Genomic DNA, 15,927 nt, shown 5'->3' with positions numbered 1-15,927 from the left:
TTTAACAAAAAGAAATTGAATATTCTTACATCAAAATTTATTTATTGTGTATCACACAATTAAACAACATTTACAATTTTCTTAACCTACTAAGTATAAAATTATACTTTGAAACACTTATAATATAAACAAAGATAAATCCATAGAACTTGGTAAAAAGAGAAACGCTTCTACGTTAAACCTATTTAAGTAAAGTTTTTAGATATTCTATTACTTATTTTATTTACTACTTGGTTTTATTTACGATTTAAGGCTTAAGTAGCCAAGTGCAAGCATAATTTTGTGTTTACGCTAACTAACCATCATTTAGGGTGTTTTTAAATATTTAGAAACGCAACATTAAATATTAAGTGGTTTAACTATTGGATAATAATCTAAGATATTAAAAAGACCCAAAATAAATATATCAGAGACTACAAAGCCGATGATAGTGTATAGTATCGTGATTTAGACATCCGAAGTGTCCACCCGCAACCACTTATTCGTAGTATCCATCATTATTATAGTTAGTTCAATAGTATATTCATACAACCTTGTAGGTCTGGACCCCAGATTTTTGTATCCGTTCCGTGATCATTTCTAATAGGCAAGTAGAAGACATTAAGCTTTTGTGCCTGACATAGACATTTTTAGGTCTTAGGAATGCCGGCTTCCTCACGATGATTTCCATCACCGTAAAAAGTACTAAGAAGTATTTTAGGAAGTAGTAAACATCACGCACGCTTACCTGACTTCGTGACGTAACATAAACTGTTTCGGGTTGATAGGCCCAGAAGGCTGATTATAGCCCTTTCAAACCGATAAACGTAATAGAGGCCTAGGGGATATTAAAGTACGGCCACTTGATCTAAGTTATTGGCAGGTACAGTAGATATAATATTTATCCATACAAAGTAATGAGAAATCAACTCCGAAGCATTTAAAGTGCAATCAAACAACAAATTGGTTCGATTGTGTTTTAATTGGTTACCATACAACCGCAAATTACCTTCATATTTCTTAACAATACTCCATACATTAAAACATTCAGTGCTGTACAATTAATTAAATTTCGTTTTGATTGCTTTTAATGAGTAAATACTTCGAAATTATTCGAAAGGTTCTTTTTTATGAATTATTTTAACTTCCGATGAGACACATTTTTGCATCTGTTATTAATTATTATTCTTATTGGTTATTTATAAAATAATGAAATATCAGAAATGTCGGTCTAAAATAGCCCGAAATTATATTTTCCAAGCAATTCACGTGAAGGAAATACAAATAATACAGAAAGCAAAAGAAGCGCTCCTACACAACTTCATTAAATTAAATAACAAAATACATACAATAAGAATAATAGAAATATCTATAATATTTTATATTTTGTTTAACATTTCTTATTTAAAACGGCGTAACTTGACCGTACTTTCATTTCCTTTATAAACGTGTGTATAACTTGGAGGCTTGTTATTCATTACGTTATGCATCAATTAGCACATGAAAATTTTGTCCTTATGACTCCCGTCTTATTATGCAAATAAACGTGACAAAGCAATTTTAACCTAATAAAATTAAGTATAACTCGATCGTCAATCCCGGAAAATTTATTGCGGAAAATCATATTTTTCTTTCTTTTGGTCCTGTGAAATCGTCTTATAGGTTTATAAGTAAGGTAAGGTCTTAAAAATTTTAATTTTACCTTGCTCGTATGATATTTTTCTTAGAAACTGTTTAGAAATTTATTGCAAGTTATAGTACTGTAGGTGCTTTAAAGACAGGCGATTAACCTCCAATTTAAACTACTCTTAAAGAGGAAATTATAAATGTCTAAAATGCTAGGAAATGACTTTTAAAACTGATTCAAAAACGTCAAAACTTTCTCCCAAAAATTGGTTACGTGATAATAATCATATATACAATATTTTTAAAGTACCCATTTGAAATATTGTAACTAAAATTTACTTTTAAAGCCTGAATATCTGAATGAAAACCTATTTCCGATCTAGATCTAGGCTGCATTTTATCTCCAATGTCGATGGAAGTGCTCGACAAACTTGACCTCTCCTATTCAAAGATGCTAATCGGCTAATAATATCCAAATTTATATTATTAATGAGAAAATTACGTAATCTTCTTAACTTAAAATTGTTTGGAAAAATAAAAAAAACTATATTCCCTATATAATTGTAATTAATTTACATTTTTTTTAATTCAATCAAACATATGTATATCAACGCGAGTTTAATGTTTTATATATTTCAGCAGCAAAAGAAATCTAGCTAAATCTGTTGAACAAGTTAAAGTAAGTCGCTTAAGCGAGTACATACTTTAGGTTAAACTTAACAGATAGTTAATGAAATATGTGAAGAATTCTGTATTTTTTTGAGGAAAGTTAGAATAAACCGTCATTGTAAAAAAAAATTGCTGTTCATGTGCTGACGCGTCTTACGATTTTCTTGTAAGATCAGTTTTCATTTATGTATGAATAAATTCTGTTCAATATAGTGCGCCATTTAATTTGCTGGAATTATCGATCCTTTCGATGAATTAAAAATATTAATAAATATATCTAAACACAAATACAGTGCTACCTGTTACTGTAACTGTTAATAAAAATAATGTGTCTTTAATTAACAATATATACAATATAATTTAAGTTTTATTTGTTAATTTAATAGCGAGGGCCGATTTTTTTAAAGTACCTTGAAGTACCCAAACACTTCCTACTTTAATTTAATTGTCATGACCGAGTTCACTAATAAACAATACACTATACACACAAAAGCACTATACGCAACTGGCAACACTGATATAATATATGTTATATTTAGCAGTGGCAACGCAGATTTACGCGCAGATGTGCGTCGCCGCGGAGAATACGGCGAACACTGAATCAGAGAGGCTGTAGGGCGGGCGGAGGCTTAATCACGACCATTGATATCGATATGATACAATAATATAGGGTATGCGTACAGCAACTGTAAGTTTGGTATCAGTCAGTAAACTTCACGTTGTTAAATATTATGGTGGGTAATATTGGTTTAAATTGGAATAAAGTTCGAATTTACAGTACCTGTAAACTTTTGACTAATCATGGCCTTTTTTCACTCAATATTACAGAAATAAAATGAGTTATTTTTGGCGCGAAAATATATAGGTTTGAATATATTATTATTAAATAATTTTATTTATCCTACGTTGATCTTATGCGAGATACGAGAGTTATGGCATAACTATATATATGTTGAGCGTAGGATATATATTAATGAAATTGACAGACATTGGAAATAATGTCTATTAAATATCTAGAAAATATGTCATATTTATAGGTGACATAGCTAATGTTTAACAAAAATTTGATTTAAAATAGAGTATCCGCAGCTCGAGGGCAATTCCGGATAATCCGGGATCAAGCGGATGCGTCCGATTTCCGAGTTACAATGAAGTTTCTCTTAAATGCACTTAGTCGGAGTTTACGAGACTTACAACTAACAAGATTTGGAGTTATTTTGTTGAACCGAAACTCGCGTGATATATATATATATATATATATTTAGTATACTTTACTATTACAGTAAAGACTACATAATATTAATATGATCAAGATTTTGTTAACTTTGGAATAGAGATACTTGGGTCGTGGGGTTCAAGTGCACAGGCGCTAATTAAAGAATTAAGTTGGCATCTGGTCATCTTTCCACAGAGGCCAATATTTTATATATGTTTTGAATTTCTATTCATTGAATATTAAAAATTATTATTACTATGTAGGTTAAGAATATAAAGACATTCTAAATACGCTTCACGTAGATGAAGGTGCGGTTTTATAAGAAATTCTAAAAAGGCCTAATGATAGACCTTGATGTTAGCCCATACACATTTTAAATGTTTAATACATGATTTAAATCTTTCACGAATGGATTTGCTCAAAGAAAAAAAATACTTAGTGTAATTAGCATATTTTGTGCGCAAAGAAAGTTCTTTCTCTGAAAATCTTTTCAGCGATTTACAATGCATTTCCGTAGTTTAAAATTGTGTCGCTAAAAACTTTCCCCTTCATTCTTAAAAGTGCTGATGTGTTAGAAAATTTACATTCACCTTGGAGCATGTACTATGAAGCGTGCAATTTGAAATTTAAATTTGTATTTTCATCGCGAAAATGTGTGTAAATTTTTAAAACAGCAAGCGTCGCAAATTAAACCCTCAAACCATTGTCAACAAGTCAACAACTCATTTCTATGAACACGGATTGTTTGACAATTCTTATATTTTACATTGCGGCATTTTGTATAAAACAGTGTATTATGATAAACTAAAGTATGGAGTACTCGCTTAAGCGACTTACTTTAACTTGTTAAACAGATTTAGCTAGATTTCTTTTGCTGCTGAAATATATAAAACATTAAACTCGCGTAGATATACATATGTTTGATGGAATTAAAAAAATTGTAAATTAATTACAATTAATGATACAATAATATAGTTAATCCGGCCTAATAAACTATGCTATTAACATAAATAATAGAAGACCATTGCACCGATATAGCCAGTATTAAAAATATGATTTTTGTATATGGCCTACCAATTTACAGGTAGGTACTATACGGTACTAACAATTTATTCTTTATTGATACATACACCAAATAATATCAAATGTAATGTAATTCTAATAGGAATATTACTTTCATTTTTATTATAATCTTTGCTATCATTAAGGCCCCTTATTATTTATTATTACACGGCTGAGATCGAAATCTCCAAATAAAGGCCACTCTGACCTGGAAGCTTTTCGCGGTTGTATACGTAATTTTTTAGTTCTAAGATATAGTATTTCCTTCTTAGGGGTTTTCTTACTATATTTTCGTTTACCATGAGACAAATATAATTGTCAATTAAAAGTTAATTGACTTATCGCCGCCTTGAGAATTAAACGACCTTACCAGCAGAGTAACATAATTTAAAAAATATATACACTGCTAAAACACTTTCCTTCAGCTCCCTATTTGATAGTAGTGACACAGCAGCAGAATATTACTCCAACAAAAATAATTACAAATTTGTTGTGCTCATTTTTCGTGTCAGTGATTACTTTCAATATCGCGCGATATTCAGTAACCCATGATTACGAGATATAAATTGCAATGTTTTTCTTGTTGGAGTTTTCTCCCATTAATTTTATTAAAATTTTACTTAACCTAAAAAATTGTAAAAAACAATACATTTTTTATTCATTTAATATATGTACGTATATAGGTGTCAAGTAAAGCCCTTAGATAGTATTTTAATCTTTAAACCAATATGTGAGAAAACTTTATAGCACACTGCAACTTGATTGCAGCATCATAAAATTAAGAGAAACTCCCTTCTGTTTACGTAATATTACGTCTTAAGTTTCCTTGTATGAAGGCTTCAGGCAAGATTGCAATTTAATTCGATAATAGTCCTAAATAATTAAAAACTTTGCTATAATATTTGTGTTATTACCAAACCTACACCGATAAAGTTTCAAAAGGGCCGTAATCTAGAATATACAGTGTAATTCTTATGAATACAAAATATTCTTTTTGACAATTACATTATCTTTTATTATAATCATTTCCTTACTCTGTACACGTTAAAACATTTTTGTGTATCAAGTCATTCGAACGCTGGACAATGGAAAATCATTTAATTAAAACTCTTCTGTTATGTTAGACCAATAAAACTTTGTATTTGTAATAATTACAATTGATTCAAAGATATATTTTGAATTTACAAGGTATTTATTATAAAATTAACAGCTTAAGAATCACACATATACGATAGATACTGTTGTAAACGAAAAAATATAATATATGCTATACCTTACGTTCTCTTAGAGTCCTATTACATGATATCATCACGGCGTCTTCGAATTTATAATTTGCAGCCTTATCGATCGAAGCTATGTAGACAAGGAGAGTAGAGAGTCCTTGACGTAGGAATGAAAGAGACGGAGACATTTGAAGGATGTGAGGTCCCTAGGAGCTACGACAGGATATCGATAGCCAATTTGAAAATTTTTATACTTAAATATAAAATATATTCCTGCCCGCGACCATTATGCGTGTACTTAGGAGGACTTATTCATTTCTGTGCTAAAATCTAATGAAGAAGTTGAGGTCGCTAATTTAATAGTAAATTAGGCACTCGCTTTATAAACAACCCCTTATATTAAAATATATCACCTTGTTGTAACTCACCTTCAATTATTATTATAATTCAATATCACTGACTGCTCGACTTCATAAAAAATCCTGTTATGACCTAATTTTTAATTAACTTTAATAAACTCAATGATTTTCTTGCGATCAATTGCAGAAATTGCAATTTCGCTGACATACAATATATATATTTGTTAATTCATAGGAGTTCAAACAATTTGTGATTTTTATGTGTTAATTCTACTTACCGCTTGTGACTTGAAGGGTGGTAGCGAGAAGACATAACAGCGACAGCAGGAGACAACGGAGCGAGTTGAGCCAATGTGCCGCGGCCATACTGTATCCTGCAGCAAGGATTATTAACATATTAGAAGGTTACTTTATAATGAATGATCTCTGATAAAGTTATGGTTTCTCGTTTATTCAACCAAAGCGTATAATTGGTTTGCTTGGACTTGGATTTACTATTTTACCTTAAACAACTGCTTTCAATTAGAACTATGCTTGTAATAGCGCCATCTCTTTATTCTTTAAGAAACTTTGTTAATATTGTGTCAGTGCCATCTTTTGCAACGGTATATTAGACGTTTTGCTATACTAGATGGCGCTGACTTAAAGAAGTGAGCGACGTTTCCACATTGTTTTCCGAAAATATTTTACCATAATACGCATTGAAGTCTATTCTACTCCAAATAAATAAATATTTTTTAACGCTTTTACTAATGTGTATTATAAAAAAGTAGTATGAATAATTATCATGACAAAAAAGTTTTAGAGAAGAAACCGCACACATTAAATACATAAACGTCTAGCGACGTCGTGCCTTCGAGTCCTGATTGTGCACCAATGGATTAGTCTATCTACGAAAGAACATCCCGCACATAGAAAAATTAAAAAAATAGGTTAGTAAAAATAGGGTAAAAAAAGAAAATCATAGTATGGAAATCAACGCATCTCAGGCTTAAAAATCGACTTCTTGTGTCAGGCGCATTGGCAATACTTTGCCTATAAGGCATATTAAAGTAATCTATTCTAATAAAAATAAAAAAAATCTTTAACGGTTACAACGCGAATAAATTCCAGTTCCAATCTAAATTCCACAGACACAGATCCCTCAAGGCAAAAGCTTTCAGTACAAATATTACAAAGCGATTCAGTTCAAAAATATTCAATACTATAAAATTTCTCGGCTTGATTCATCATTCAGCAAATAAGGTCGAACACATTTCCTATTGTTAAAATGTTTGAGGAAAAATAAAATTTTCCCCTTAAATAAGTATAACAAAATGTACGAAATATGAGTGACGATACCACAGTAAAAGTAAAATTAAAATATACGAAATGCGTATGACTAGCAAAAATTATACGAGTATAGGTGAATTTTGTTGTGGCGTTGTCCAATAATTATTTAGCTATTAAGAATTCAAGGATATTTCTATTCAAATACTGCATTTTACTTACCATTTCGTCAGCATGTGTAAAAGCGTCGCGGCTGTGGACTGCCCATCACAGATTACCTAAAAATAATAGTATTAAAAAAAAACTTTATAAGATATACGCCCGATTATTACACTACGTTTTTATCAATAGTAGGTCCCAGAACAGTGAACATCCAACAGTTTTGCCGGCCTTTTAAGTATTGGTATGCTCTTTTGTTGAAAGTCAAATTGGCCCACTGAAAAATACTTCAGCAGCAGCTGGTTCCACAGGTGCCAAACGACAGGTTACGTATACTGCCGGTATTTTCTATTCTGAACACTCTATGGTAGATAAATTTATGTTTTTCGTATCCGGTACACTCTTGATTAAGGTAGATGTGATGCCAATTAGAGGTCATCCTGCTGCACTCATTGATTGAAACTCCTACGGCAGACTTAATCTGGTAAGTCCAAGGCGTAGGTGGCTTCCACGGGGTCTAGTGACATCCACCACCACCTTGGACGACAAGATTATATGATATAAAGAATGTAAGACTGCCAGATTGTACTGTTGAGAACAGACGCTGGTCAATACCGAGTTCTTGAGGTATCGAGACGTTTGTACGAAACTTGGTCCACGAAACCCCAAGCATTCTCCTGCAGCACCATATTTCGAGAGCGTCTATTTTCAGCCTTTCCAGATCTAGAAAGGTCCACGTTTCAGCCACCTACAGAAATATGGAGAATATAAGCGTCTTCACGAGCCTGGTTTTCTGTTCTTTTGTTATATTCCTGTTTCTCCATATTTTACGGATCTTGTCGTCGTCGTTTGACCTTATTGCTTGAAATCTAAGATAATTATAAGATTGGACCACTTTGCACTTCGCGATTTGAGTCACATGAGGCGCATTATATCTGGCATAGTCAAGAATCATGGTTTTGCTACGATTTATTTAAATCCAAACTCATGGCTCACTCGTTCTATCCTTGACAGAAGCTCTTCCAAGTGTTGCGAACTGGCCGCGTTAATAAATTAAGATATTGAAAGAAAACACCTTTTAACCGGATTGTAGCTATGTAAATAATTGTAAATTTATAATAATAATACATAGCTTCAATCCGGTTTAAAGGTGTTTTCTTTCAATGTGTAAAAGCTATGTTACCAAAAGACAAATTAAGATAATTAAGACGTAAGATGAATACAATCATAAATTAAAACAATCCATCTTTACAATCAATATTATTCCCATAATACGATAGCAATTTTAGTAGAAGGGACATTTTAATTCCTCATAACAACTACAAATGCATGCATTTTATTAACTGAAACTTACTTAACGTACTTATAGTAAATAGTTGTTCATCAAGAGGTAAAAAATCCATCTTTAAAATCAATATTATTCCCATACTACGATAGCAATTTTAGTATAAGGAACATTAAAATTCCTCAGAACAACTTCAAAGGCATGCATTTCAGTTAATGAAATATACGTCATTAGTGTTACTGCGCTTCGCCTTTCAAACACAAGCCTAGTATAATTAGGCATTCGTCTCTACCGCACTAGACATGCATGATAAAGTACACTTATATCTATGTATATGGTACGTACATAAGAGTGTAAATGTAATTTTTCACCGCCGCGCATTTGCTTGGGACTTTAATGTTGAGAGATACATTTGTGTATTTTTTCTACATTGTCGCTTGTCGTTTTAATATGCGAGTGCAACTTTATGTTTGTACTACGACTGCATTATTAAAGTTTTGTATTCATTAAAACGAATTTTTAAGACTACTTGGATTTATTTTATTAGATTATATGTTTGAAATTTTGTATCCTATTTCTATGTAAGAGTTTAATACCTTCCGAGTTATATGCCAATCTACCGCAATAATTATAATAAAATTCTAAAATTTAAGAATCTGGTTAAACGCCACATGCCGTATCTAAGCAATTTAAACAGTAAAGAAGTAGTATAGATCTAAATAAAAACACGAAGATTAGACAAACACTCACCAAATATATTTACAGTGAATTCACATACAGTTGACCTACATTTAATCGACCACATTCTAGAAATACAAATTGTCCTGAACGTTTATAGAGTTCAGATTAACTCAATAGTTGGTGTGTTAGAAGTTACGTGTCTGGGATAGTAGCGACGCTGCGGTTCCACGTACATGTTATTAGCATTTATATTAAAGTACGGTCAACATCGCCTATGTAGTACTAAAGTGTTTTGTACTTATTTATTTTAGCAGTATATATATAATGTGTCAAATGTAGCGATTTTACAAATCTAAATTTACAACTTAAAATATCGGGCGAACATGAGCAACCCTGCGTACATGATTGACTATATATATTCATTTAAGATAGATGTAATATAATAAGGTAATTATAAAAAATATAATAAAAGTAAATAAAATGTGTGTGTTGTAATGTTTTCGTTGTGTTTTTGTAACTCTGGTATGGGCTACACCTTCAGGCACCTAGGTGACCCTTAGTGTGATTTTGACGTTTTATTAGTTCATATATATATTTATATTTATATATATATATTTCGGCCCAGGCGTCTCCTCTTAACATACGCCTAAAAATAATAATAGAAAGAAGATTATTAAAATTAGACGATGAAAAAAAATGTATAATGCAAACCAAATTTACAAAACATTTGTTATCTGAAAAATGTTCCAGACGCTTGGAGGTAGGTGGGTATATGTTTTAATTACATATATATTATATAATTAAAACATATACCTGAATAGGTTCTCAATAGTTCAAAGAAATCATTTATTAATGTATGTTCCTCGATTACCTGCTCGAAAACGCCTGGACCAAAATATTTTCTTTAGTTTGGATGTAATAGGTATTCTTAACCTTCATAATAAAAATAAGATAATAACCTGATTAGGTTTTGATACTGAGATCTTAGAAATCTAGGCAGCTGTTCTTTCATAGCTGTTTAATAAATGCTTGATGACTTTAATCTGCTACAAACTATAATATATATAAGTAGTTGAGATATTGATGTGTTTTAAAAATAGACAACAGCGAAACATTGGCGCTACTGTAGAATGTTCAATTAATTACGAAGTCTCAAAGATGAGAGCAACATTAATTCAGTTTCTATAAAGTTATCGTACAATTTTAAATATGTTTGTCAGTATAATTAACAAATAATACAAATCGAAACATTTTCACCGGATACAAATGGCATATGTATATTTCGCGAATTTATTACATTATTTATATACGATGTTTTGAGTAGGGACAAGATGGACGTGCACCACCACTAAGTGGAACCAGCTACCCTCTGAAGTAGTTATGAACCAATTCGACTCAGGGTTCTGCAAGATCCAATTCTTAAAAGGCCGGCAACTCACCCGCGAACCCTCTGGCATTGAGAGGTCCGTTGAAAAATGTAACACCGCGAACTAAGATACTTCAAATTTGTCCAACTTGGTAGAGCTTCAGTTATTGAAGTAAATAATAAAAGTAGTGAGTGATTATGAATAAAAGTTAGCAATAATTTTAATTGGATTGAAGCCTTATAACTGTCAATTACGCCAATCTAAAGAGTTCTATTAAAGATATCACATAAGTCGACATACGAGTACTTTTTAGATATTATTTAGACCTATATATAGTGTATAAACATATACATGAATTCACATTAAACTTAAAACGGATTTTTTGAAGTAGGTACAAATGAATGAATTAGTTGCGCGAACTATTTTTTTAAATTATATTACTTCCAACTTGTTATTGTAACTTATCGGGGGTGTTATTGTAGTTTAGGTAAACAGCTATTGGTACTACATACTGAAATACTGATATAGTGTAATAACATGTCCCGCACCCTCCATATAAAAAATAATTTAAAAATATAATAATTCCATCCTATATTTACACTTTTTTTTTCAACAAACGAAGTCTCACGTTGACCACTTTACCTCCTTCTACTGTGGCTGAAGATATATCTACAGTGGCTTAATTATGTACAATAATTATAAGTTTATAATAATACATAGCTTCAATCCGGTAAAAAGTGTTTTCTGTCAAGATATATCATGCCAATTTTGTAACGAACTTCAACTTTTCCGCATCGGACCCCTCCTTGATACTAAGAATAGCACAAAGACGGAAGCAAGGTAATTGGATAAAGTGTATATCAAGCGTTCTTTTAAAAGCGCGTCCATAGACTAATAATTCCCAAAGAAAATCAATAGGCAATCTCCATTTTCAGCTTTACTACAATGATAGGGTTTGTTGACAGTTTCTTATCACAACGCCACGCCCACAAGGATGCTGCATGGACCACATATTTTAGTTATTGGAATATTTAATGATTAGGTTTATTCACTTACCCATGGTAACGAAGTCCTAATTTGGGCACCATTTATCGCGTAAGGTGTGTTTGAAGTAAGCAATATAGTACTGGCCCGGCAGTGGTCGTTGCGCGACTGATGGTGGAGATGGGGCCGTTGGGCGCTTGCGTGTGCCAATTGGGTTCATGCGCAGTTTAAGTGAATTGTTTTGCTACGAACTTTTAGCAATGAGATTAACTGCTGAATGCGACAAAGCGTTATGTAGGGTTTGTTTAGGCAGTATGAAGGCATGTTTCATTCGTGTACTTTGTAACATGTGTCAAATGGATCATATAAAATGATTTCGTGTGACTATTAGTCTCGATAAATACCATACCTTTACTTCAATAAAAAAGGATATACAGTGAACATTGAAGAAATTTTCATACAGTATCTTTGATGACATCTAGATTCCAGTTGTAATAACATCATTTTATGAGCGGTTTTTGTTAGTGATTGATCAAAATTGTACCCAGAATTACAAAAAAATAATTTTGTGGATTTTTGAGGATAACATCCTCAAAAACATCGCATATGCGATAATTTTACAAATAAATATAAAACTGCTTTATTAGATCGCATGCTCGACTGCGGTTCGGGTTGATTTCCTATTGACTTCATATTTGATTTTTAATATCTTTAGTACAGCTGTATATACAGTATACAAAATACATTATTAAAACGGACATACGCGATAGCCTTGTAAGTCTAATTCGCGTAAGTCTGGACTGTGGGTTCAACTTTGTATATATATATTTTTTTATTAAAGTATTCCTACAGCTAATTATTAAACAATCTTCAAACAATTAAATTATACACAAAAGCCAAAAACGGAATACACATTCAAAGATAAACATCAAGCACAGTTTTACCTATTTATACAAAAAATATAACAAAGTACAAATACATACTAAATTCTAGATTATAAGTTTTAAGTTCGAAGATTTATTGATCATTATAATAAATATTTAATATGAAGGAAGAATAACAAAGCCATTATTAATAAAAGATACCAGAGTTTTTAAAATATTTTTTAAGCATTCTTTAGTCACATTAAATATATCTGGCAAATATTTGCTGGCAATTTGTGTTATAATCTGAAGGTATACGATACATAGCTGAGTCGCGTGAATAGTTTTTTTAAAAACACGTATATTTGTGTATTCTTCACCAGTGTCTAAATAAAACATTAATTTAGAAACTTAAATGTTACATAATAAAAACAATCAATAAACAGAAGGCATCGTAATTACATTCTATAAATTTCCTGTGACGGATTAAAGTTTTATTCTCACTGAAAATTTGTTCGTGGGATACCCGTATCATTTTCAATGCTTGAATTCAAAGATAAAGAATATTGTCTTTACATACATTTCAGACTGATAATTCGGATTTTTTTGATGGTCATATTTTTTTGATATTTCACTTTATTAAAACCGGGTAGCGTAAGTCTGGGTATTAGGTACTTTAGTATATTTTAACTTTGAACTGCCTTTTAAATCAATTGTGAATAAGAATTTTCTTCCGCGCGATCCCAAGGTTGTGACATCAGCGCTACATATGTGAGAAACTACATCCAACTTACGTACACAACTTGCATCGGGGTCGCTGTCATTATAATAAGTAATAGGATACGGTATACCTTGGTAACACTGAAAATGTTTACAAAATAAAAACGGCTTAATTTAGAAAGTTGTCAAAACTTATATTGTTTTACGAAGTAATCTCCGTTCCTCTCTTCACATCGTCGCATTCGATGGAACCATTGAGAAAAACAGTGGCTTCAGGGCTCGTAAAGCGAATACCTCGAATTTTATCTTTAGATCTTGGGAATAAATGAAAGTCCTGCCTCGAGGGCGCTGCTTTCGATTTTTTTCCAAAGCAACAGGCAAACAGCGATTGACATACTAGTCTGCAGTAACTGACCTTCCATCTTCTAGCGCAACTGTCGCGAAATGACCCTTCCGACCAAAGAATGAGCCAACTGACAAAAACAAATGACAAATGAATGCAATTTACTACATTTTCTTACACATCATTTTTCTTCTACATTTAGTTACCAAAGAGTTCTAAAATTGAAATTCAAAAAAAGTTTCTAACTGGCCAGTTCTAAACATTTTCCATCTTCTTATTGTGGACTTTACTTCGTTGTTATATCTGTTCGGTCTTCATTCTCATTGATAAGGATGAACAATTTAAGGGAAAAGTGTAATAATAGTTATAACACTTAAAATAAGAATATAACATTATATCGACTTAGAGAAATACAATTGTAAATATTATAGTACAGTTTGTACATGCATTTATATACAATTTAAGACAATAGATTATTCATTATACAGCAATTTATCCAAGCTGTAAAGTGTTGGCTTAGTTGCTAAAGCAGGCGACGTGAGGTTGTTTGTTAGGATCAAGGCTATGCACAGGAGAACAAAGACGTATGACCGACCTGTTTGTTTAAAATATATGTTATAAAAATTTAACACAATTTAATTTAAGATATGAATGAATTAATAGCTAGAGAAAATAAAGACTGCAAATCCCGGGGCTTAGAGCTTAATATTCAACAATGACAACTTGCAGTGTCAAGACAATGTCAAAGATTAATTTTTAAATTTGAACCTCGATCTAACTTTTTCGAAACTTAGCTTGCTTATCCCTTTGTTTTCTTTTGATGTCTTTGTTTATTTTTTCTCGCGTGTAGTTTACCAACCTTTTACTTGAATTTGGCATAAAGTTAAAATTATTGCCATAATATTTAAAAAAAAACATTTTCGAAGTGATTGAATTGAATTGAATTACATTCACAGAATTCGAGCAAAGAGCACCAAATATAAGTAGAGGTAATTATATAGAGCATTCTAATATTCAAGAATTGACATTCTAGGATTAAAAACATAAATTGTACAAAATGCCTTTATTTTGCTTACGTCGATAGCGTGCAAGTTTTATCTGGTGTACATAAAGTATAAAAAATATACTACAAAATATTTGTGAAATTCCTTAGTTTTAAACAGTGTCAATATTTCGTTTATTTATTTGCTTAATTACTTGTAAATAATTTAATTAACGCCTCTTGGATATCGCTAGCGGCTCGGCGTTGTGGCAGATTTAGGCAACTCGTGAGCGTTTCGCGCGCGAATAGCTTTACGGTTTACCTTATTCAACCAGTTGAATGTTAAAAAGTGCTCCCAACAAAGAAAAAAAATGGGTGGTACGAGGAACTGTTGTTTTGTGGGGTATAAAAAATTCCAATCTCGGAATCGTGAATTAACTTTTTATTCGATTCCGAAATGGTGTTAAGAAGTTGAAAAAAGAAATAAGTTGATAGAAGCTGTCAGAAGAATGTATGTAAATATTATTATAAGGATTTGACATTAGGAACGAATCGAAAATATGCAAACTCCAAATTATCTGTTCGTGTGTTGTTTGCTATATTTTTTTAGTACATTGTCTGATGTACGAGACGTGGCAACCGAGTAAGAACACTCGAATCTGCAGTTCTCATTTTGTTGGAGGCAAGCAGTCCTACGTCGAAAGCAGCCCAGCGTATGTGCCGACAATTTTCTCGTCCGTGTACAAAAAAAAAGAGAAAACAGAACTGGCCTTAACTAGACACGAGCGGCTTCTGAAAAGAAAAACAAAGAATGAGCACAGCAACAGCTTGAAGTCGCATTTTTAAATCATCGGGTGACGAAACTTCATAGCAGCTCTAATCTCGTCTTGACTCTTGTAATCTATAAATTTGGTCCATAATTGTATACGCTTCTTCTTTTCTTTTTTATCTTCCTCACTTGTAATTTCTTTTAGCGGTTCAATATCTTTCTCTGATTGTATGTACTGGCCGAACTATGAACCTTCTGTCTCATACGGTACATTTTGGACGTTGTAGGATGTATACGTTGCATTACAATCAATCAGATGTTCCTTACCTGGGAACATTTGAGCGATAGTACAACCCTTTTTATATTTTTCC

At 31.9% G+C, this 15,927-nt stretch overlaps 1 protein-coding gene across 5 annotated transcripts in view; it reads right to left on the bottom strand.

Annotated features, from left to right (window-relative positions):
- The window catches only part of LOC123712031 (tolloid-like protein 2), a 54,309-nt gene extending 42,267 nt beyond the window's left edge, over positions 1-12,042 (bottom strand). For 3 of the 5 annotated variants that reach the window (XM_045664940.1, XM_045664941.1, XM_045664942.1), the window contains exons 1-3: positions 11,952-12,042; positions 7,626-7,681; positions 6,413-6,508 (exon numbers count right to left, since the gene is read on the bottom strand). In XM_045664940.1, the coding sequence (XP_045520896.1) occupies positions 6,413-6,500 (88 nt within the window). In that variant the 5' untranslated portion in view covers positions 6,501-6,508; positions 7,626-7,681; positions 11,952-12,042. Of the gene's footprint in view, positions 1-2,684; positions 2,855-6,412; positions 6,509-7,625; positions 7,682-11,951 lie in introns of those variants that run through there. The other 2 variants (XM_045664943.1, XM_045664946.1) reach the window with 1 other exon arrangement.
- Positions 12,043-15,927: the final 3,885 nt, after the last annotated feature.

Source organism: Pieris brassicae, chromosome 7, assembly GCF_905147105.1.
Source record: "Pieris brassicae chromosome 7, ilPieBrab1.1, whole genome shotgun sequence".
Lineage (NCBI taxonomy): Eukaryota > Metazoa > Arthropoda > Insecta > Lepidoptera > Pieridae > Pieris > Pieris brassicae.
Note: the sequence above shows the minus strand (reverse complement) of the source record. Positions and strands in the feature narration are given on the sequence as shown.